Source organism: Nelumbo lutea, chromosome 2, assembly GCF_056320005.1.
Source record: "Nelumbo lutea isolate HS-2025 chromosome 2, American lotus-T2T, whole genome shotgun sequence".
Taxonomy (NCBI): domain Eukaryota; kingdom Viridiplantae; phylum Streptophyta; class Magnoliopsida; order Proteales; family Nelumbonaceae; genus Nelumbo; species Nelumbo lutea.
In genome coordinates this window covers 41563449-41588806 of record NC_142685.1, presented here as the reverse complement: position 1 = coordinate 41588806, position 25358 = coordinate 41563449, and the positions used below count along the sequence as shown (strand labels likewise).

Sequence of the window (25358 nt, the reverse complement as noted above, 5' to 3'; positions counted from 1 at the left end):
AGTGACATATGAGGAGCACCTACATTGATTTTAGAAGCTAAGGCAGCGGTCCATAAGTATATGTCTGGCAGATTTTACAGGAGACCAAATTTAAACGGTCTAATAGACTGTATGGGAAAAATGCGCGCGAGAGCCAAAAATCTTCATTCTCCGTTCAACAAGACAAAGGTTCTTTGCAAAGAGAACCTTGAAGAGAAATTTTGAAGAAGACCACACACTCTTTCTTCACAAGCAAGAAAAATAGGAGAGGAGAATCATTGTTCATAGAAAAGTTGGACAAGAAATCTAGGGTTACAAGTGTTCGTTGAGAAAGGGACAGCTACTTTGTGCGGCTGAAGGGAAAATTTCTGGGCGATATCCAAAACGTGAACCTTGTTCGTTTGAGCAGAGAAGGTAACGTTCTTCTTCTTCTTCTTCTTCTTCTTCTTCACTTATGCATTGATTGATTTGTGTTTTATCCTATTTTAGGGCATTCCAAAGCTCTATCCAAATATGTTGTGACTTCATATCTAAAATTAGCTTTGGAGCGCCATGTTATGTTTGGAATCACTGTGATTGTATTCTATATTACATTGTTAGTTTAATTGTTATCTATCCTGCATTTAATTAATTAATTAATTTATTTTTCATTTGCTTCTGGATGCTTTAGCATGAATAAGACCTCTCCGTCAACTTATCTCTCTAAGAAAGGACACAGTAGATCAGTTTCAAGAAGCAGGAATAGCACCACTGGGAGGGCATCAGCATCTTAGGACTCTACTGAGTCAGCTGCTCTGATTGTGCCTCTTCAGTTGGAGTCACCTGTTGGGTAGTTCCTGGCTCAGATTCTAAGAAGCCACCCTCATCTGGTGCCTGCTGCTGTGGACCAACAGCTCGAACAACTTCAGACTGCTCGCGATGCTGAGAAACAAAAGGAGTCTGCTTCTTCAGGGACCGACCTTGTCTTGTACAGGGTAATGCTTAGTAGAAAATTTTATAGACCGATTAAGAACAACTTGTGTAGGCTTCAAGTGAGAAACTAATTGACTTTTTAATATTTTATTAGGAGAATAGCTAGGGTTAAGGCCAATGAGAGGAGAAAAACTCTAGAAGAGATTTTATATGCATTAATAATTCAGAAATTTATGGATGCAAATGTTTCTTTGATACCTAGAATACTGTTGTCTGATCCTTCTGGCCGAGTAGACACATGGCCAGATCAGGAGAAGAAGCTTGAGCAGCTCCACTCCCCAGAAGCCTATGAGATGATCTAGAATCATCTGGCTCTTATATTGGGGAACAGAGTAGCAGATTCTAGTACCATTGCACAGATGAGCAAGCTCAGGGTTGGACAGGTCTATGCTGTATCGGTGATTTATGGATATTTCCTCAAGTGGGTTGACCAAAGGTTCCAGCTTGAGAAGACAATGAAGATTCTTTCATATGCATTAGATGAGGAGAGTGACACTGGTATGCAAAAGATGCTCAGAGCAACAAAACAATAGTACAGAATATACAGGTCAGGCCTTCTTTCCTTTTGGTTGTATTAACTTCTGTTGTGTCATTAAGAAGAAAAACCGATAGAATTATTCTTTTCTACATAAGTAGATGTACTACCTCTTACTGTCAATTTTAAGCTATTGGGGCATCAATTTTCTATAATAAATTGATCAAGGAACACCAGGAATTTTTATCTTCTTAATGGTTCCAATAACTGTTTTGTGTGGTCTACTGATATATATGAACTTAAGCATGATAAATCATTACTCCTTTTGTCCTTATTCTGAATTATGGGAAGTCTATGAAGCATAATAAAAGAATATTTTATTGTTCCTCCAAATAGGGTCTTGAGCTGTAAGGCCCAATCTTGGAGGAGTGTAATAGTGCAGCATAGACAACAGGATTTCCAAGATATTTCTCACTTTCTTTAGTTTGGCTGGTACTTGCTCATTGTGCAAGCAAAGGCTTTTCTGCAAAAGGCCCAGGCATCATGTGAAAAGAAGCTTGTACTTTCTCATTTCCGAATTTATTAAATATTAAAGCTTTTCTCCAACCGAGGATATAGTGAGACATTACCTAATCCTTCCTTTCATCTTTTACATCTTATTCGTTTCTTTCTTCCATTTCTGTCAAAACGCCCATTAAAGATTTTTATATCATTGTCTAAGTGCGCATAATTTCCAGTTTTTTCTTATTAGAGTTTAGTTTATTTAAGTTGGTAATGGGAAGGTATTCTTATACAAGTTCATTTTGTAACTTGATATTTACAATTCTATTTGGAAGATTACAATGCTGTTATTGTATTTGAATACCTACCACACCAGTAAAATATTGGCCTTATGCTAGTTTTTATCATATTAACTGAGAAAAACTATATAAGTATGGTCCTCGGTACAATGGTATTTTATACAAAAAACACCTTTAAGGACTCCCATGAATTTACATTCAAGAAAGTGGACGAGAGGTCATCAGGACTGAAACATGTAAGAGTAGATACCTGTGCTCTTAACATGCCAACTGCCAAATTGATAACCACCTCCTCCAGAGTTGATTTCTGCTAAAAAATTTTACTATTCCTTTTCACTGGAGATGACAGCAATAAGTTTTTTTTTTCCTTTTCACTGCTTCCTTTGTTGTGAATCTTTGGAAAAAAATGAAGAAATCACGATTATGCTAAGAACATCTCCAGTGCCATGTTTTATTTTATGCCTTTTTTTTTTTTTTTCTCTATTCTGAATCATTTGCCTTGCGTCTGTTCATGGAACCCTCTTTTGCTATTAAACCTTATTGCTGCCATCCTATTTATCCAGAAATTATGAGACTTTAAATGAAGAATTGCAAAATTTTCAAGAAATCCATCTCTTATGATGGTTATCATATAACTAGGTCGATTGAGACTAGTTATAAATGGAATTTCATCCAAGACCAACTTATCAATCAGCGGAAGGCTTCATACAGATAATGGCTACTAAAAAATGAAATGGTTATTGAATGGTTCTATTCTCATACCAGATCTGAAAGTTAATTAGTCTTAATGTGATCCACCCATGTCAGTAAAGACTATGAATCTAGCTAGTACTAAATTCAGTCTCCCCTCAAATGTTGATGTTTTGTTACCAAAGTGTAGTTTAACCATATAGAAAAGATATGAATTTTTGAATCTGAAGTATGAATTTTTGTGATGTCTATTTGACATGCGTTTATTAACATGTAATTGTACACCGATTTCAGACAATACTTATCCACCTCAGCCCGAAAGTGTTGATCCTCTCTTAATTCAGCTCCCATTGCTATTGCGTATTTTAGCTTCATTTCTTTTACTCTTAACTCTTTGCAGGACTTTCACTCAAGTCTCAGGAACTAACAGCTATATCTTTAGCTGCTAGACTATACTGCAGTTTTGTCATGGAGTATGATATAAACAGAATCCTTGATTCAGCTACACTTGGGACAACCCTGTGGGTTATTTATATGATTCGTTTTAAACTAAAATCTAATTACATGGAGGAAAAAGATATTTTGCCATATATTATGTGGTGAGTTTTCTTCATTGGGTTCCACATTCTGTTTTCATGAAATTGAACCTTGAGATGGTAATGTATCCACGAGCTGGTTTGTTAGTCTTAGAGATATACCTTGTAAGGATGAACAGAAGTACTTTACTTGTTTGCTTGGACCTGCAGTAGCTATGCTGTTGGCTTTGTAGGTTGTACATGCTACTGGTTATCTTTTTGTAGTAATTCTTGATTTTTGTTGGTCTCTCCTCTTAGTCATATTGGAGGCTTAACCTGCAAAATAATCCTAATCAGTACTTAGGATTGAGGGTTATATGCATGTATGAGTATATTGACTTGAAGAAACCTGAGACATCAATGTATCTGCTCTTTATTTAGTATTAGTTTTATGCACAAGTGCTTGCTTATGCTAAAATAACTCAGCTGGTGGCACATGGTTGTGCCATCTATGGACATATATAATTTGATACACACTGACATAAAAAAACCTGAAATATCAACCTGCCCATAAGTTAACTTTATTTATAATGGATGTGAAATTTTTGTTACTGCAGCTATGCCACAATATGAAAAGATGTACTTCTAATAATTTAATATTCATGAAATTTCTGTAACTGGTACATAATAATAGTTGATAACAAGATGGGTGTATATAACATATAGGGTATATATCTTCTACCTGGGTCATTTAGTAAATAGAAAATTACTTAAAATCTTCCATTTTGCAATACTGGTCTCTTCTGCGTTCCTCTCCTTGCCCTCTTTTCAAGAGGCAACCTTGAGCTTACCACATGGCTAGAATAATTTCTTTTGGGGCCTTTTTCAAATTAAAGTGGAAAAATTTCATATGATTTGTGTAACTTGGGGAAATTTTCAATACAAGGAGGGTTATAAGGTTGATGTCGATTGGGTTGGTTAGAATGCAATTGACCTAGAGGGTCCATTACCCAATGAATGGTTTAAATTGGCCATAGGATTCTTCCATGTGACAGAAATGGGTGAGAATTTCTCCACTTGCCTGATATGGACCTTTCTTCATACACTCATAGTTGTGGATATGCAAATATTTGAAATGTGATTAACCAAGTTTTGCCTAAACATATTGGTTGACTTGGCCAAATTTTAGAAAAAGATGGAATATATCTGTTGTTATTGTGTTCAGCCATTTTTATTAGGGATGCTGGCACTTGTGAGGAAAAATGGTTGAGTCTTCAAAACACAAAATAATAGAATTCAATTGTATAAGCATTACTTCTGTAATAAATACATCTCATCACCATCATTGTTGTTGTTTTGATCTTAATGTTGTTTTTAGGGATTTATTGTTTCTCATTATTAACATTTTTTTTCCAACGTGGATGTAGGTGATACCTTGTGCTCTATTAGATCTACTTGTTCATCCATCAACAACACCATCTTTTTAACAGGATTGCTTGGGCCTTTTGTGTATATATGGAAGTTGTTTCAGTATTACCACAGCTGCGTGTCATGCAGAACGCGAAGGTAACCTAACCCAGCATCGCTAACCCACAAACGCGTGTTCACGAACACGCACGGGACGATACTGTTAAGGCTGCGGCAACGCATGTAGTGCTCAACACAGCAAGTGCGACCGCGCATGCTGCCGAGGGCACCCAACACAACACACATCGCTTGCGATCAAGGGGCACTCAACAGATGTTGCGCTGCAACGCGTGCATCGTCGCACTCCCAGATCTCTTCTAGTGCACGTCCTTGTGCAGAAGCATGGACTATCAAGTAAAACCTTGCACATTGTGATGCACGTCATTGCGCTACCATGTCGCGCTCGGTAAGCATCAATGTGCCTTCATGTCGCCTCTAGTGCATGCAACTGCACTGCCCGTGCGTCATGGGTGACGGGGAGGAAGCCCCATGACTGCCAATGCTCGCCCAATGGCGCCCCCAAGGAGGAACCCCCCAAGAGTCGCCACCCCCCCTCAAAGAGTACATTAAGCTTTTGGGGCTCTGCCAGCAAGAAACATCACTTCTCTGGAAAATCATACTGGGGTTGTCTCGAGATGTACGGCTTAGATTGGTCTTAAACTTGACAAGTGACATTAGTTAGGATTGAAAAATGATGAAAATAATTATAATAAAATTGTGGAGAGAAATATTAATTTTATTATCTTTTAATTAGTAAAAATTGTCAAAATTTTGGAAAGATTTGATAAAATGATTTTGGAGGGTGGGGGTTGCTTTTTCACACCTGCAAAAAATTTTGTGCACCAAAATAAGCTGGTTTCATGCCGAAAAGTATTGATAGAAAAGGTTTTTCACTGATATTTAATTGATAGAAATTACAAAAATTACAAAAAAAAGGAAATTTTATTTTGTGGAAATGGGATTGCATGGAATCAAAAGGGAACACTCCCACACTAATTTTATGAAAAGGTGAGCTGGTTTCATGCAAGAAAGGTGCACAAAGACGAGTTTGGGACCGTCAATCAAAGCGGTGACATGGGGGTGTGTATGGGTGATATGTTGAAAGAGCAACAATGGTCACAAGTGCATTGTGTGTATGCACATCCCTTGCACCACGACACACCACATGAGGCACCAATTGCAATGTGGGTGTGTGCACCCACATAGTGCAAAATGATGCAGCATGGGGCGTTGTGTGTAGTGTCAGCACATCCACCACGATGCACACCCACTTGCGCCCTGTGTTAATAGGGGTGCCTGTAAACTACACACCATGCAAAGGTGGAAGGTGGAACTGGTGCACCTAACGCAAGTGGTTGTGTTACAGTCCTACACCACTGACGGTGCACAAAGACGAGTTTGGGACCGTCAATCAAAGCAGTGGCATGGGGGTGTGTATGGGTGATATGTTGAAAGAGCAACAATGGTCACAAGTGCATTGTGTGTGTGCACATCCCTTGCACCACGACACACCACATGAGGCACCAATTGCAATGTGGGTGTGCGCACCCACATAGTGCAAAATGATGCAGCATGGGGCGTTGTGTGTAGTGTCAGCACATCCACCACGATGTACACCCACTTGCGTCCTGTGTTAATAGGCGTGCCTGTAAATTACACACCATGCAAAGGTGGAAGGTGGAATTGGTGCACCTAACGCAAGTGGTTGTGTTATAGCCCTACACCACACACGGTGGGTGTAGTAGGGCTGTAAACTACTACACGGTGTGTTAGAGCCATGTCACTACAATAGTAGAAAGCACTGCACGTGTAGTGTTAACACGTTATGAGAACACCACGGTAGTTTAGTGTTTTCTAATATTGGTCACCGCACGTGGATGCACTAGGCAGAAACCACTTGCACCATGACACACCACGGTAGTTTAGTGTTTTCTAATATTGGTCACCACACGTGGAGGCACCACATTAACCACTTGCATCATGACACACCACGATAGTTTATTGTTTTCCAATATTGGTCACCGCACGTGGAGGCACCACATTAACCACTTGCACCATGATACACTACGGGGGCACCACAACACATCCACACGTGGTAGTTCACGCATGCACACGCATGCCCGCCAGCGCACGCCCACGCACGCACGTGCTCGCCCGCACACGCCCACCAGCGCACTCTACACGCCCGCGCACAGCCGCCGCGAACCTCTATGGGGATATGGTGGGTGTGGAGACATGGGATAATGGAAGGTTGTTCTGATGAGTTAGAGTTCCCCAAGGGTGTTATGTTGAAAATGAGGGGAGGTAAGGTTGTTCGGATGAGTTAGATTTTCACACCAACTCGCACCATGGCAGCCTTGTGCAGTCGACCGAGTGGGAGGGTAGCGTCGATAACCTCTATGGGGATATGGTGGGTGTGGAGCCATGGGATATGGTGGGTGTGGAGCCATGAGGGCAGAAAGATAAATCATTGATTTCTTAAGTTGGATGAATTATTATTTTTCTTCATACTTAAGTCTGAAACCTGATGTTGCTTTGACTCTGCAGATTGTTGAACCATTCACAACTCATTATGTATTTGCATTGGGAATTGCAAGGTTCTTGAGCTGCATTCATTGGGTCCTCCATGTAAGATAACGCAAGAAAGATATCAGACGTTTCTCTTGGGTGCTGAAAGGTCTAATGGTCCAATAAAATTTGATTATTTTCATTGTTTCTTTCTTTCTTTTTGTTTGAAGTGTCTCCTCAATCAGAAATATTCTCTCGAGTTTACAATCTTAATCATCCAATTCAGAGAGCAGATTAGCTGAAACTTGATATATGTTTTGGGATATGGGACCAATCATAATGCTCCACCCCAGCCAAAGTTCAGGGCCATGTGCACTTTGGGCTGTGGGACCAATCATAATGACTAAAAATTTTACATTCCTAGGGAGGGTGCACTATTGTAAACAAGACCAAACCAAAAGAGAAAATAACTAAGGATTACTACCCAATCTTGGTCCCAACTATCCAGAGTCTTGGGAGGGGGTGGCATTTTTTACACAAATGGCCATTCCCAGATCAATCCTTAATGAATATCATATTGTTACATTTGTACCTATGCTAGATTCCTAGATGATCCACATATGTAATAGGCTTTTTCAGATTTAGCACAACTCCTGGTAGAGGGTCTGCATTTCCACTGGATCCAACCTTTTCTGCGGAAGCTAAATCAACATAAAGAATATTTGTATTGGCGGGAAACTCTTCCTGCAGATTTAACACAATGTCAATAAACACAATTGACATTGCAGTAATCTTTTAAAGTAGGCAAGAAAACATTTCCTTTAAAAATGATAAAACTGAGATATGTACTACATACTGTCTTTTTATGGATGCTTATAAAAAATCAACTATTTTTTATGGATAACTGATGATTCTTTTTTAAAAGTTCCAGCACCCTAATGCTAGTTTACCCTATTTACAGAAGTGCCCAGCGCCCCTTCATAACTTTACATAACTGTACAGTAGAATTGGGCCCAAAACAGTTGATCCCTAGTTGCTTCTTGCATTGATAGTGAATCTACCAAGCAATTTGCTGATCTAGTTTAGTTACTCAATGGTAGGAAGCCTCCAACTTCTCTGTCAGAAATTTTGTTTGCCTCATTGTGTGCCTGTCTTGCCATGGACCTTGACTGTTAGATCTAATCCGCCCAGTACTAACATTGAATCCCCTTGCACAATTATATTTCAGATGCCTAGATTTCTTCCAACTCTTGATCCTTGCAAAACAGCTAGTAATTCTTCATTCAAGGAGTCACAAATATCAATTGCCCCAGAAAATTTTGCAAAAATATTTCACCTTGCATCCCTATATGCTTCTCTTATGCCTGATGGTTCACAGTTTCCAATTCTTGCACCCATCGCAAGCATAAGCTGGCTTCTTGTCGGTGGCTTCCAATGCTTTTGAGCTCTAGGTTGTATTTCTATAAGCATCTCGTTCGTTCTTGATTTTCTTTTAAAATCCTATCATTTCTTTCCCCCATAAATCTCATAAAATAGCTATCTTAGTAGATCTCCATAATGCCTTTACTCTCCTATCATTTCTTTCACGTAAGTTTATGTTATCAATTGTTTTATTTCTGGAAATAAACCATGTTAGCATTATGTACTACTGTATGTCTTTAATTATTTTATATAAACAAATATTCTGAGTTTTCAGTGCAACAGTTTCATATAGTTCCTTTGTTTATTTATTGAAGTTATGTAGATCTGATGCAATCTATTGGACATTTTGGTTCAGGTTATAATGTATGCAGTGCTGTATTTAAAGCTGAGCAGAGCTTGGATGTCTGTTGGAGTCAATCAGGAGAATAAAGCACAAAGATTATTAGATATCTTAAAATATGATAGAAGTGGAAAGAAAGGAGGATGTGTTATATTATTTGACAAATTGATTTTTTTTGAAGTCCTTGTATTTTTTATGTCAATAGGTTATTGTATTTGAATAATTCTTTTGAAAATAATAATAATAATTAGTTTTTTAATTTAATACATTAATTTTGTTTCAAATTACATTTTTATTTAAGTTATTTTTAATTATCATGAGATTTTCACTAAGCAGGTATTAAAGTGGTGAATTAGTAAAAGTTCTAGTGCAAAAAAAAAAAAAGTCAGAATAAATTTGATATAAAATTATAAAATAACACCTGTCGGTGGTCATCTAACCGCTGGTCTTGATAAGAGCCGACGGTCATATGAAATCTAACCTGGCGGTTTGAACCGCTATCTAAGGATGGTGGGGATGTTTGAAAATAGCTAAGGTGGCAGGCGGTGGTCTTGTAGGACCTAAGCCGGCAGTCAAAACCGTCGCCTTATTAAGGCTAATCCAGCGGCTCCAATAGACCGCGGCTTTAGAGCAACTTGAATCGCCTTCGCCCAGTCATTGGAGGGGGTGGTGATGTTAACCTGAGCCGGCGGTCCTGACCTAAGGCGGCAGCTTTTTAGGGGGGTGAATGCAGATCGCCGGCTTAGTGACCGCTTTTTTCTTGTGTTGTTGGTTGCATAGCAATCTAACATTCTAGAGTGAATGCTCCTATTTCTCCCCTTTTATTTTGGTGCCAGGGGAATCTATCCCTATGAATCTTGATTTTAGGTCAAGGATTTTTGCATTTTAGGATTTAACATTCTAGAGTTTTTTTTCCTGTATTTTTTGTATTTTTTGATTTTTTTTGTATTTTTTAGAATTTTCTGTATTTTATTTTTATATTTTCTATGTATTTTGTATTGTATTATTTTTTTATTTAGATAGTTTTATTTTCTGTATATTTTCTGTTTTTATTTAATTTTATGCTATTTTTTATTATTTTTAATTTATTTATGATGTCACAGGTCGAACCATTCGACCCGAACAGTTGAACTGCTCAACCGGAAACTGATCCCCTAACCGGTTCTGTTTCAGGTTCGTTTTTAAAAACCATGTGCTGAATCGTTGATGTAGCATTGAAAAATGACTAAAAAATGGCATTAGAGAAATGCCACCAGTTCCAAACACTACCAAGGTTCAGTTTGGAAGGAGTACAAATACATACAAAATAATACAAAATACTTAAACCCAAAGAACCCAAGGTTTAAAGTATCCATATTTTCAATTCAGCAAAAAACAGGTACAAGATTTGTTCAATGGATGATAATTTACCATAAGAGATGCATATCTGTTATCTATCATCTATTGAAGTTAAATATAGTTGAAATCAACCAAATCTTGATACTTGGGTGGGTTTACAAACCAATACGAAACTTTGACGTTTGAACATTGCTTAAACTTATTAAAGGTTGTCATGGCAGTTAACATTTTGATGACTGAAAACTGATCATACATAACATGATGCATCACGATGACAGTACCAATGAGATCCGATCTGCTCCTCACACCAATCTCAAAGTGTATCTCAGGCATGCATTGAGAATATCTCCTGTATATGATATTATCATTAATGGGAAGATGTTTCTATTGCATGACTGTGATGCACTCTAAGGATAATGTGAGACACGCTCTGTGAGCAGATCCTGGGTATCAATTAGTAATTTGGCACTTAGGATTTTCTACCCACAGATTCTTCCCACATCTCTACTAATAGGATACAACAAGTGTGTTCAAAGCTCGTGGATGACATCATCCACGCATAATGTCCTACAATACATCCCAGCCATGTATTGAAGACATCTCCCGATGATGACATCATCATTCAGGATATTATCATCAGGAGATATGTCCCCAATACACGGTAAAGATGTACTGTCGGACGTTGTGGGGGGCTGATTTGAACTGGATGCTTGGGGGTAGGTGATCCAAGCTCGTGGTATTGATGTTTTGACTTTTAGTGTTTTGGATTGGAATCTCGCTTCATCTTGAAACACAAACACATCGGTCATACTCCAGTCCTGTACTCCTGTTTAGTGGGGATCGATTTTGTGTTGTTGCATTCACAATAAGATTTAAGGCTACGTTGATGCCACTTTAGCCAAGTCTTTGAGATTTTGCCCCATCCCCATGGAGCAGGAAACTTCAATCAGATGTTTCATCAAATGGCTCTGCTTGGATTTCTATGGTCAACATTTTATGGAAGTTTCAGCTCAAAGTAGCCTCCAACCAAAAAGATTTTCTACCGTTCAACTCAAAACACCTACATGATGCTGTAGCGGCAATTATCAAAGTTGTTAATGGAAAGGAAACAAACATTCAAACAATAAATAACAAAGTATTGAAGAGTAAGGGCAACTTATTTTCAAAGTATGTAACTGTAATAATATAATTGCAACTTACTTTCAGAGTTGAGGGGGCGATGACATCATAGGATTAGCTGAACACAATAACTGTTGTTCATACACTGTGGAACCAAACTAATAATAACGCTGCACTAGTAATAAAATATAGAGAGTCCATAACCATTCAACCTCTGACTGTGGGTCTCACTTACTCACTTAAGTTGTGTTTGGTTAGAAGGAAAAAGTAAGAAAATCTTTATAAATCTTGTATAAGTTTATTTGTGTTTCTCTTCCTTTTCTTACCTTTTCCTTTAAACCAAATATAACCTTAATGTATTTTATGGCTGGCGTGAGGAAGATCACATTGGCTTCCAATTGCTCCACATCTACACCTTAGCGACTAAGTGTGCATTGGAAATATTTTTTGTATTTATTATAGGGAGATGTTTCCAATACATGGCTGATAAGTGCTGTGGGTCATCAATTTGATCTCAAAATGATGTGTTAATGTGACTCTGGATCTCTTACCCATGACAACTTTGCCCACACCTACCCACAAAACACTACCCCCATGCATTGGCAACATCTCCTCATGCATAACACCATGTAAGGGCGTGAGATATTTTCCATATGTGGTTGCGATCTCATGTGGGTAGATGTGGGTAGAGTTGTCATGGGTAGGAGATCTGGATTCTGTTAATGCATTACCATTCATTCCATAGCGGGCTGTACAATCAAAGCATTCAGTTAATACCAATTAGGAGTCTAAATCTTCTCCTTACAGAGCTCTCTTCACACTGACCTCACAGCATGTTCCAGCGTATATCTGGAACATTTCCGGTACATGTAGCAGATCCCAAGGCCCGTATGGTTCGCAGGAATAGGGGTCCAGAATCGGAATTCTGATTCCAACTATTTGGTTGGGTAGAATCAGAATCCCATTCCCATTCTGTTGGTATGACTATTCTTTGCCCCTTCTTTAGAAATGAAATCTCATTCCTATTTATTCAAATTCTCATTCCCATTCCTGTCTCAACCAAACAATCTATAGGAATAGACGTTTTAATTCCCAACGAAAAGCAAACGAAACTTAATTCGCCAATTAGATGGGCATTAGCTCATTCATCCACCACGTTTACCTCCCATTTATTGAGTTAGGTCGCAGTCTCACAGATGACTTACCGATCTTGCACGTGGAAGACCTCTCACCACTATGTCTCTACCTACCTATTTCGTTGTTGTGTTTGACTTTGCCATTCTATCACGGCCGAATTACAAAATTACCATCCCGACTGTAGTTTATACCACAGTAGTTGGTTAATTAACAAAATTACAAAATTTCCTGAACGGAGGTCCGGCCTGTATCTAAATGATTTGTATCTGTACCATTTATAAAAATAGGGATACGGGCAATGTTTCGTCAAAAAGTCTGTTTTTTCACTTTTCATTTTTATCCTTTATCATGTTTTTTGTTTTAAAGTTTGATTTTCACTTTCTATTTTTACTCTTTATTAGATTTTTCTTTTTATTTTTTATTTTTTATTTATATTTAATTAACAGTTAACATTTGTAATTAGATAATTTTTATATATCATTTATAAAAATGAGAATGGAGGCAATGTTTTGTCAAAAAGCCTAACTTCCACTTTCATTTTTATCTTTTATCATATATATTTTTTATTTTAAAGCTTGATTTTCGCTTTCCATTTTTACCCTTTGTTATGTTTTTTATTTTTTAAATTTTATTTAATTAATGGTTAACACTTGTAATCGGATAAAACTAATAAAATAATAATAACTGTTGTGGAACCTACTGCTTGCCTAATCCAATCTTCTCTCGATGAACCTCTTCATTGATTAGAGCCAAAGCATGTCAAGTATCAGATGGTTTGCCCAAACCACGGATTTGAATTGAAGGGAGGAATGAATTTTTTCAACCTTTCCCTTTTCATCATGGAACAATCATTTAGATGATTAAATGACAAATTTTTTATTGGTTTTCTCACTGTTTTTTTTTTTTCAATTGTCTCTATTAACGTAATAAGTTGTATTGGATAAGGAAATTCTCTTAGGTTCATTATATTGATTCGTTTAGGGTGTTTTTTTCTCGATGATCATCGGGCTAGTCCGGTAATCTGACACCCTACCAACATAATACCGTAGGGGTTGTACTTGGTAGGGCAATAGGGGTTCGGAATGCATTTTGTTGGCAGGAGATCTAGACTCTTCTATATAAATTGGATGGATGTTTGATTCAAATTTGAATATAAATGAATCGAGATCATCCTATATCCCGATGCTAGCCATTAGATATGCAAATAATGGCCCCACCATTGATAAGCAAAACCACAGGAGGCAAAAGGCCAAATGTCATCATTCACACATGAATTAAAGGCAAATTCTAAAATCCCAATTCTCTCATTTAAACCCCTCTTTGCATAGTGTATATCTTATCCATTTTCCCTACTTTACAGTAGGAAGGAGGAAGCAAAAATGGCGTCACTCTTATCCTATGCACCTTTTCTCCTCAAAATGAAGAAAACAATATAAACTACAAAAAAAAAAAGAAATACACAAAAAAATTATAAAAAATATAGAAAATCATAAAAATTTCTATACCATACTAAAAAATGAGAATGTTGCAATTGGTTTGGTCAAAGCACCCTAATTTTACTTTTTAACTTTACCCTCAACTTTCTATTTTTTCTCATTGTATATATGTCATTGCAAAATCATTATGAAAAAAACACATAAAATGAAGAAAATAATATAAATTACAAAAACAAAGAAATAGAGAGAAAATTTACAAAAAAAAAATATAGAAAATCATAAAAATTGAAGAAAAAACATAAATTACAAAATGATTAAGTTAGTGTGGTTAAAAGACCGTGATTTTTCATACTAATTCTACCAACATAGTTACTAACTTAGTTTTTTACTTCTTTGATTCTTTCTAGTTATTTATCTATTCTTTCTAGTTTTCTCTTTAGGTTTGGCATTAATGGCAAGCATTGCAAGGCAAGGGATCCCTAGTCCCTACACCTTTACTCCTTTAGAAATATTAGCTTCTTTCATTTTTTGGAAATACTTAAAGAACGGATCCCTACTCTTTAAGGACCTTTACACCAAATAGGCAATGACAAATAAGTGTCATTTCTTTCCAAGATTATAAGTCTTCTTCCAATTTCCAAATTTCATTCTTCTTTCTCTTTGGATATTCTTTTCTTGGTTCGCCTCGCTATTCCCTAAGGCTCATAACTGCAGTTATAACCTTTACAACAAATAGGCAATGCCAACTGTTCTGCTATTTTCAATGAGCAGCTGCAAGATTTTCAATTTTATGAGTGTTAAAGCTTGGGGTTGGTTGAAATCGACCATGTCGGTTTTGCTTAGTATAGGGTCAGTTTCAGTTTCATCTTTAGGTAATTTGACCAGGTCGGGTCGGTTGGAAAAACACCAATAAACCGACCCAACCCGACTCGTGAACAGCCCTAGTTGGCAAAAAAAAAATTGTATTTTCTAAAAAGAAGTTGGGTAGGTGAGGTACTTAGGTTTGTTTTGAGCTTTAACCCAACCCACCTGACCCATCAATCCACTAATGACCCATTTTGGGTTCAACCCAAACCTACCATAACCCAACCCAACCTGCCCAACCCATTAAATTTTTACATAATACATAAATTCTAGAAAAATATAACTATAAAAAATACATAATATATAAATAAAGATATAAAATGTATAAAATAACATAGATTAAAGAAAAATAAAAAATACAAAATAATTATAAAAAATGCGAAAAACAAAGAAATATGCAAAAAAAATTACAAAAAATGATGAAAAATAACAAAAAACGAAGAAAACCATAAATTATGGAAAAATGAAAATATAGAAATTTCATTCCATGGGCCCTGGACATGTTTGTCAGTTAGGTCCAGGTCTTATAAGGGTGTTTGGCCACTAAGAGTCTACGATGATTACAACTGTATTTCTATATAATGTGGTTGAATGTAATTTTATCATTTACTTGGTGCATTAATGTTTCAATCTGATGCATTTGCATTCAACATTATATGCATATTATAAAATTTAGATCTTGGCATTTTTGTGAAGATAGTCTTTTTTATGTTTGATATAATTATCTTAGGACTTGAACAGTATGTGAAATTTTATTATGATTGAGATATAAAAGTATAGTCATACATCACCATCAATATCAAATACCCAGTGCATTGCATGGGCCATTCCACTAATATAACTATAAGATACTTTTTTGTTTTTTCTTTTAGGCTGTGTTTGGTTTGAAGGAAAAAAGTAGGGAAAAGAAAGGAAATGTAGGTAAATCTTTACAAACCTTGTATAGGTTTTCCTATTTGGATTTTTATATTGGATAATAGGATTCGATCAGATTTGGATCACCTCCCATCCAATCCGATATATATTATATATTTATAAATATAAATATATATAATACATATATATATATATATACTATTTATTTTTTATAAAAGCATATATATATCCGATATATATTATATATTTATAAATATAAATATATATAATACATATATATATACTATTTATTTTTTTATAAAAACATATATATATATATATATATATATATATATGAAAATAATTAAAAAATATTTGTATTTTAGTTTTTACTTTATTTAAGTTGGTATATTTTATTTTTCTTTTAATAATTTATTAATTTATAAAAAGCAAGTCAGATTGGATCCGTTTCGAAGATCGGGCTTTGAGAACACTTAAAAGAAGTACTTATTTAAACAAGTACTTCTTTTAAGACATGGGATCACACATTAAATGGTTTTTAAGTACTTATGGGTGTTTGGTAAAAAAGAGGGTAAGAAGTACTTATTATTAAAAAAATTACTTAAAAAAGTGACATGGATGTGGCTTTTTTTTAGCACTTTTTGAAGAAGTACTTCTTCATTCGAATGGGACAAACCTGTCCCTTTTTTTTCTTTAATGACAAAACTACCCCTCTCGAGTTTATCATCTTCTTCTTCCATTCGAAACCCTACAACAATAGGCAGCGGCGACATTTGGTTACAGGTCCACCGGTGACGTTCTATGGTGAGCAAAAGCTAACTGACGGAGTTGGGTGTATAATACAACCGTTCTTGCAGGTCCAACAACATTCTCAGTATAATACAACCATTCTTGCCACTTTTTTCCGGCGGAATTGGGTGTATAATACAACCGACGGAGATATGACAACACCCAACACCGTTCTCAGTATAGGAATAAAAAAGCAGTGGAGGTTCTTACAATACATGTAAAATGGCTGTAGGAAACAAACTCCCAAATATGTGCTTAGACGTACTCCCAAAAAATGGTGGAGATTCTCAGATTCAGATATCTGGGAATCAAACTCCCAAACGGCTGTAGGAATCCAATGCCCCAAAACAAACTCCCAAATCAACGCCCATCAATCCTGATGTGTACTTGCTCATCGGACCAGTGATTCCTTCCTATATACGTACTTAGGTTTAGATCTCTGACTGCAATAAATAAAATAAAGCAGACAGAAATTTCTGAAATGAAAACAGAAGATGGTCATTTTAATAAATATCGAACGATTATCAGTAAAATAAACTAATATAAGCAATAATTCTGATCAAGAGAAAAGGAGATGAAAGGAAAAAAATGATTTTTATCTGTGAAATGGATTGATTAAGTACTGGCTGGAGTCAAACTCCAAATGTAAGAAAAAGGGAATTCGAATGTTCAAGGAGGATGGAATGGTGGAAGGTGGAGATCGGAATGAGTTTACTGCCACCTGGTTATGTGTCGTGAGGAAGATGATGAACAATAGATTTTTGGGAGTTTTGGAAAAGAAAAGGAAGAAGAAATATGAAATGAAAAGGGCTAAAACTATCATTTATATAAATATAAGCACTTATTGAAAAAATAGCTTACCGTTAAAATAAGTAATTCTAAACAAATACAGGGCGATGGGATTCAAATTCAAATCGTGTCGGATTGGATTCGAATTTACGATCCAGTCAATTTACATCCCTTGTAAATAATGGCAGTATGGTAATTATAGCGAAATGCAGGTTCTATTTTCATTCGCAGTCAGCGCCCGTTTTCTTTTCTCTTCTTGCACCAATTCCTTCCATCCATATATAAAGTCGAGATTGCATCAGTAGTTGATTCCGGCCGAGAGTGAAGTATCGTCCTCCGGTGGGAGCTGTTCCTTCCATCCATATATAAAGTCGAGATTGTATCAGTAGTTCATTCCGGCCGAGAGTGAAATATCGTCCTCCGGTGGGAGCTGTGACTTAGAGAGAGAGAGAGATGGCTCCAGCTCCATTTGTCTCAGGGTTGCAGGTCGAAAGCTTCAGTTTCCCTCCAACCCTAAAGCCACCCGGTTCAACCAAGACCCTATTCCTCGGTGGTGCAGGTATTTTAACTTTGTTTCTTTTCTAATAAGCTGTGATATACATTTTATACTTCCAAGGCTACTTGTTCGTTCTTTCCTTCTGTCAATGCGCAGGAACAGAGGACTCCTCTCTGTTTTCCGGCATGGCAACAACCGCAGCAGACTTCGTTGTTTTTTTAATTAATAAAAATGATTTTATTTCTGGGGGCAGGTGCGAGGGGTTTAGAGATACAAGGGCAGTTCATCAAGTTTACGGCCATCGGAATCTACCTGGAAGACATAGCTATTCCGTCTCTCGCCGTTAAGTGGAAGGGCAAGACTGCCTCGGAATTGACAGACTCTATTGACTTCTTCAGGGATGTTGTCTCCGGTAAATAAACCAAGTGCTTTTTCTGTTTGCCTATTTGTGGGGAGTTTTTCTTTACTCCTTGATCGATCGAGAAATCGGATTTACACCCCACAGAGCGGAGTTAGGATCTTCCCATCAGTGATAAAATCAAATCGCTGTAAATTTAGTGTGAGGCGCGCTCTCTCAGCCTGAGGGGGAAATCCGAAATCGAAAGGAGTTCGGATCGCCTGCTAACAAAACACGTTCTAATCCCTCTTCCAACTTGATCATGCACCGCACATCTCATACATGGCGGGCTCAAATCTTATGGTGAGATGTACGGTGTGAGATCATATTGGTATCCAAATATCATCATTAAGCTAACGTGACATCAGGAATGACGTGGGTCAATTATATTTAGTTTTAATAACCTTACGTCTTGCCAGGTGGCCAGTTATATTTTCCTAGCCACACCTACCTACATAATATCGCAGCCACATACATGGGAATATCTCGTCCTCTTAACATATTATTATTCACTCCGGAGATGTTTTCAGACTATGTTTGGAAGCCTTGAGTAGTATTTGATTGAATGGAATGTAAATGAAAATTGACATAAAACTTTATTCTGATTTAGATTTATTCACGTTTGAATAGAGTGGAATTTTATATCGGAATTGATATAAACCCTAATCAAACGTAAAGGTTTTTTGTCATCACATTTTACAAAGTATAATGGTCACTTTTTCACTTTTTTATGATTCATCAGTGTATTTTTACACGATTCCAAACGCAGCGTAAAATTTGAAAATAGTGTTTTGTGGGTAGGCGTTTTTTATGGGACCCCTAAAATTATTGTGGGTAGGAGATCCGGAATATTTCCAAGCCATTGAAAGATAAAAGACTATTTATGTTGACTTTTTATCTGCTCTGCTCGCACAGCTGTGTATTACGGTGCTACGTTAATACGATATTATTCACTCGTTATTGGTTAATTGTTATATAACCCGTTTTATATAACCGTACGAGTAGCAGATCACTGTTTGCAAGTTGAAGGTGCTATCCGACTCGGTGCCTCGGTTGGAATTCGGTAAGGTTTTAGACCAGGATCGAAACCTGCAAGCCCTAACTCAATCTGTTAAATTTCAACCCTATCATAATCCAACCCAATTTTTGAATCGGCCTAGTTGATAAATTTTTATCGGTTTGTAGAGTTGAAATAGAGGAATCCAGCACAGTTCAAATTCAAGGTGGTGGTGTAGTAAAGGTGGGGGTTTGAAAATAAAAATTTCTGAGGGGGATTAGACCATAAATTTCCTAAGTTTTTTTTTTTTATTACATAAATTTTAGTATTATTATGCTTAAAATAACATTGCTATCATGTTTTAGAAAAATTCTGCCTTCAAACGTATAATTTTTAACATACAATATATACACACATAGATTATGTGATACATACACAATACAAAGTACTTGCAGCAACAAATAATACATAAATACATACATATATAATTTTGTGGACACAGTTGCATATGCATAACATAAATATATGCAAGAGTACATGCATATAAATACATGTTTATATAATATTTATATGTATAAATATGAAGTTAAGTCGGGTTCAAGTTGGGTCAGGTTGGTCAAAGCCTCAACCCTAACCTTAATATGAACTTCAACCCACCCCAACAAAAAAGAAAACCCAATTAAATCCAACTTTTTGGGGTTGGTTTGGGCTAGCTTGGCACTTGCAAATGTGCATACAGTACCTACGCTAATTAATAATTATCTAAAATAATTAACTAGTTGAATTCAAATCTTGCTTGATTTGATTTGAATTCACTCTACTTACTCCCCTAATTAAACTTTTGCCAAAGTTTTAATCATAAATGTTGATGTGAATAGAAGTATAGGACAATATGATGAAATAGGATTCTTGTAGCCAAGTTGGGACAAGACTTAGATAATGATGATGATGAATTGTTATGTGAGAAGTTTGCTAAATTCTTTGTCATTTCACGTACAACCCCATCAATAGGGGTGGCAACGAGTCGAGCTTTTCATGAGGTGCTTGAGCTTGGCTCGTAAAAAGCTTAGCTCGGCTAGGTTTCGAGCCCAATTCACTAGCTCGATTATGAAATAAGCCAAACTTGAGCCTAATAGAGCTCGGCTCGTGAGGCTCGCGATTCAGTTTGAATATATATATATATATATATATATATATATATATATATATATATATATATAAAATAAAAATATTATACTTATTAATTTTTTAAATATCAAATAATTTTTTTTTATATATAATTTTTTATTTTTGTAAAACATTTTTTCTCAAAATCAAGTTCGAACTTATGAATTTTTTACTCGAGTCGAACTCGATCAAGGTTCTGGCTCGAACCAAGCTCGAGTTCGAGCATTGTAGAACAATCTCGAGCCGAGCCGAAACTCGTACTATTCGACTCGGCTCGGCTCAAATCCACCCCTGCCCATCAACAACATCCATGCAGCTTCCAACATGATCTATAGCTATAAATTTCAAACATATCTCATATGAGATTGAATTTGCTTCTCACAAGTGTGCCTCACACCGAGCTCACAGCACATTTCAGTCATGCATTTAAAACATCTCCATAATTATAAATTTTTATTCATGGGAGATGTTACCAATGTACTGATAAAATGTGCTGTGAGGTGCGCACTGTTAAGAACATATCTGAATTTGTCTCATATATGCTCTAAGCATTTTTATGACCGGTATGTCGCATATTATCATTAGTTCCACAACCCGACACAGCGTTAAAATTAAGATCTGATTTTACTTTTAAATATACAATTCTTTCTTACCAAGTTTCAGCTCATTCTCATAATCATATGGCTTTATTGATAGCGAATCCAGTTCGCCCATGACAGTCCAAACCCACTAAATTTCCTTATGGAGAAAGGTCGGAACTAGGGGTGGTCATGGGACAGGCCAGGCGTTACACCAATGGTAAGGTTGTAGTTGGGCCCGGCCCAATTTCTTGGCTTGAAACATAAGCCTGAGCTATATATGAGCTTGTGATTTTAGTATAAAATACTACATATGCACAATATTTTATATTATATAAGATTATTAAATGCATACAAAATTTATTTTATACATTTATATGGTATAAAATATATATTGTAAGTGACAGATTATGGAATTTATATATATAATACACAAATTAACATAAATAATATATACAAATTATATGAAATAATATATAATAATTAAATTTATGCAGATAAAACCAACTTTAGATCGGGCTTAAAAATATCTAAGCCCAAACCTGAAATTTCCGGGCTGAAAATGATCACTCCTAGTCGGAACTTGGGTGATCCGTGACTAATAAGTATCCAGGGAATTTTCCATGATCGTGCAAGGCTTCACTTTGCATGTGGTATCCAGTAATCCAGGGCATTTTCAAATCACCCATTTAAAGGGATCGAATTTTGTCAGAAGATGAATATTTTAGACAGATGTGTAAAACGAATGAAGGTCGTAGAGTAGACTTACTTTAATTATGGTTGAGATTTGAGAAAGTTGTTTCATTAATTAATTGTTGAAAAATACGGTGGGGTTGTAGGTCCCTTTGAGAAATTCATACGGGTGACGATGATAAAGCCATTGACGGGTCATCAGTACTCCGAGAAGGTGACTGAGAATTGCGTAGCATATTGGAAATCTGTGGGAATGTACACTGACGCAGAGTCCAATGCAGTGGAGAAGTTCATCGAGGTCTTCAAAGACGAAACCTTTCCACCTGGAGCTTCCATTCTATTCACACAATCACCCTTCGGAAGCTTGACGGTCAGTATCATCTTGTTTCTGGCTTCATCAACTTTTTCTTTTTAGACCTACTTAGTGCTGATATCGTTTCTTCATTTTTTTTTCTCTCTTCTTATCCTGAAGATCGGTTTCTCCAAAGATGAGTCCATACCTGAAGAAGGGAATGCAGTAATAGAGAACAAACCGTTGTCCGAAGCAGTGTTGGAATCGATCATTGGCAAACATGGTGTTTCACCTGAGGCGAAGCAGAGTTTGGCTGAGCGGGTTTCAGATTTATTGAAGGATGTGGGCGCTGAGAAGGTCGATGGGGACACAAACCTGGTGAATAAATTCATCGTAGAGAAAGTTGAGGTAATGTGGAGTGGATAGAGTATAGAGAGCTTCCTTCTACTTTTTGTTAGTCTTTGATTACAGCATTGTGATTATTATTAGTACGAGAACCAAGTTGGTTCCTCAGAATTTTGTTGTTCTTTTTTCTTTTAAAGATTGTGAGAAGAAGTCATCAAGTAGGCCTATTATTTAAGTAGAAAACGGTATCTAATTTACAGGTTGAGAGCTTCAGCTTCCCTCCCTCCGTGAAACCACCTGGTTCAACCAAGACCCTATTCCTCGGTGGTGCAGGTGCTTTTCACTTCTAGGAACCTCCAATTTATTCCATCTATTGATATTTTGGTAATATATTATTTCTTATATGCCATCTGGTTTTGCTTGTTTTTATTTAATTTGAATTGTCTGGCTCAGGTTCGAGGGGTTTGGAAATACAGGGTCAGTTCATCAAGTTCACGGCCATTGGGGTGTACTTGGAAGACAGCACTGTTCCATCACTGGCTGTTAAGTGGAAGGGAAAGACTGCTGATGAATTGACGGATTCTGTTGAATTCTTCAGGGACATAATTACAGGTAAGTTGTAACTTCATTAAATCCTTTCTGGAACTAACTAGTAGCTACTATCCATTTGTAAAAGGTTTTGTGGATAATCTTGATTGTCATTAAAATGTTGGGTGGCATGTGGAGGACCTGAACCAAAGTAGGCTGAAATCAAGATAGGCTAGTATCATAGTAACCATAAGATTTGTAATGCGTTCCCTCTGAACTGCCGTTTGTCTAGCGTATAGAGGATCAGGACCAACCAATAAATGGTTTTCATCAATTAACTCGTCTGTATAAAAAAGTTAAAAAAAAAAAAAACAGCACAAAAAGATAATACTTGACCATCAAACTTTTTAATTGCTTTTGATTTTCAATAGAATGTTCTGCACCTTTATATAAAGTTTTGTTTTTGAAATGTAAAGTATGTATAATTAAGATCACTTACATGAACTTTTTCACCTATGACCTTGTATTTTAAGCTAAACCGAACCTAACATGGCGAAACACGAACAACCTAACCAAACCCAACTCAACCTATTTTATGCTTGGAACCTTGAATGAAAATGAGCACCTCAGGTTGGGTCAGCTTGGGCCTGATGTCTGGTTGGTTGAGTTTGTTATGACCGCTATACATAAGCTTAGGTTTGGGCTCCATTTTGCTCTAAACCTGATCATATCTGCTCTATACACCTCTGATGGAGATCTTGTGCATCTATGGATGCAAAAACTTGTCAAATGTCAATTGATATTTGCCTTCTTCATTGGCATTTTGGAAGTACACTCATGGTGGTACTTTGCCTAATCTTAATCTAAAAGTGGGGTGGGGTGGGGTGGGGGGAAGGATCTAAAACTATGAATAGAAATGCTAGCTGTGCAATTTTTCTTTTTTGATATCCATCTGTAGGCTACGAAATTGTGATAAGGACCTTAATTTGGATGATCATATGATGTAATGATCGAGGCTAGAATGTTGCATAGTCTTTGTTTATAGTAATTATAGGATATTGTTAAAGTTTTGGATTGGACTTTGTCTGGAATAATTCTGAACCCAAGGTTTAAGTCATTTCCCTCTGAATTGAGAATATGCAATTCTGCACTGGCATTGAATCAGTAATGGCAGTAATAATATTTTTATTAGTAGCTTGTAGATAGAACCAAGCTTTATATAATTTAACGATCAACTTGCAGTTAATATTTAATATCAATGGGTTGTAGGTCCCTTTGAGAAATTCATACAGGTAACGATGATCAAGCCACTGACGGGTCAACAATACTCCGAGAAGGTGACTGAGAATTGCGTGGCATATTGGAAATCTGTGGGAATTTACACAGAATCAGAGGCCAAGGCAGTGGAGAAGTTCATTGAGGTCTTTGAGGATGAAACCTTTCCTCCTGGTGCTTCCATCCTATTCACGCAAACACCCCATGGATCCTTGACGGTTAGTTAAACTTAATCCTCCACGGTCTCCCTCTTTATAGGGTCTTCTTATATCTGTCTTAGTTTACACTTCATTTTCTGTATTTTATTGGTCCTGATTTTGTTTATTTGTTTGTTGCTTCTTATTATCCCAAAGATTGGATTTTCCAAAGATGGGTCCATACCTGAAGTAGGGAATGCGGTGATAGAGAATAGACCACTTTCCGAAGCAGTGTTAGAGTCTATCATTGGCAAACATGGTGTCTCTCCTGAGGCCAAGCGGAATTTGGCTGAGCGGGTATCTAAATTATTGGAGAAATTTTGATGCAGAGGAACTTGAGCTAAAATGGAATAGACAAATGCAGAGAGAGAGAGAGAACTATGATTGTATGCCAATAATTTCTTATTTAAAACTAAAATAACCCGGTTTGGTTGTCAGGTGGGAGGCCAACTATGTGGCTCATGCAATTACTGTCAAGAATGTCAAGTATCACTATATTGTGTGGTTTTCACTGGATCTGGATTGAGCTCTTTCTCCAGGGGTGCAATTCGGATTGGCCCGAGTCCAAGGTTTAAAGTATCGGTACATCCCAATATCCTTGAAGGGGTGTATCGGTATTATACCTTGCGTATCCTTTTTTTTTTTTTTCAAAAATAAGTTAGGGGGTAGGCATTAGGCCTGCCCACCCCCCTAATGCCTTACCCACCCCCTAAAATGAGTCAAAACCCAAAGGTCATATTATTTGGCATATAGGTGATCTACCGATACAACATGTAGGCCAATACGTTGCAAAATTTTAAATCCTACCCGAGTCTTGAGTGAGCATCTTACACTGCTTCAGACTTGGGCCTTCAGATAGGGTCCATTCAAAATGACA

At 36.8% G+C, this 25358-nt stretch overlaps 1 protein-coding gene and 1 pseudogene across 2 annotated transcripts; both read left to right on the top strand.

Moving 5' to 3' along the window:
- Positions 1–711: 711 nt before the first annotated feature.
- LOC148870108 (uncharacterized) lies at positions 712–9434 on the top strand (annotated as a pseudogene). The gene is made up of 6 exons (XR_016107473.1): positions 712–953; positions 1154–1498; positions 3317–3515; positions 4859–4997; positions 7446–7526; positions 9184–9434. The product of XR_016107473.1 is annotated as an uncharacterized LOC148870108 (transcript).
- An 8288-nt stretch (positions 9435–17722) lies between these two features.
- Positions 17723–24918, top strand: LOC148870107 (chalcone--flavanone isomerase 2-like). Its single transcript, XM_088967657.1, has 8 exons — positions 17723–18075; positions 18266–18424; positions 21991–22214; positions 22317–22544; positions 22742–22814; positions 22935–23093; positions 24279–24502; positions 24638–24918. The coding sequence occupies exons 1-8, from the start codon at positions 17970–17972 to the stop codon at positions 24803–24805; spliced, it is 1341 nt and encodes a 446-aa protein (XP_088823783.1). The 5' UTR covers positions 17723–17969; the 3' UTR covers positions 24806–24918.
- The last annotated feature ends 440 nt before the right edge of the window (positions 24919–25358 follow it).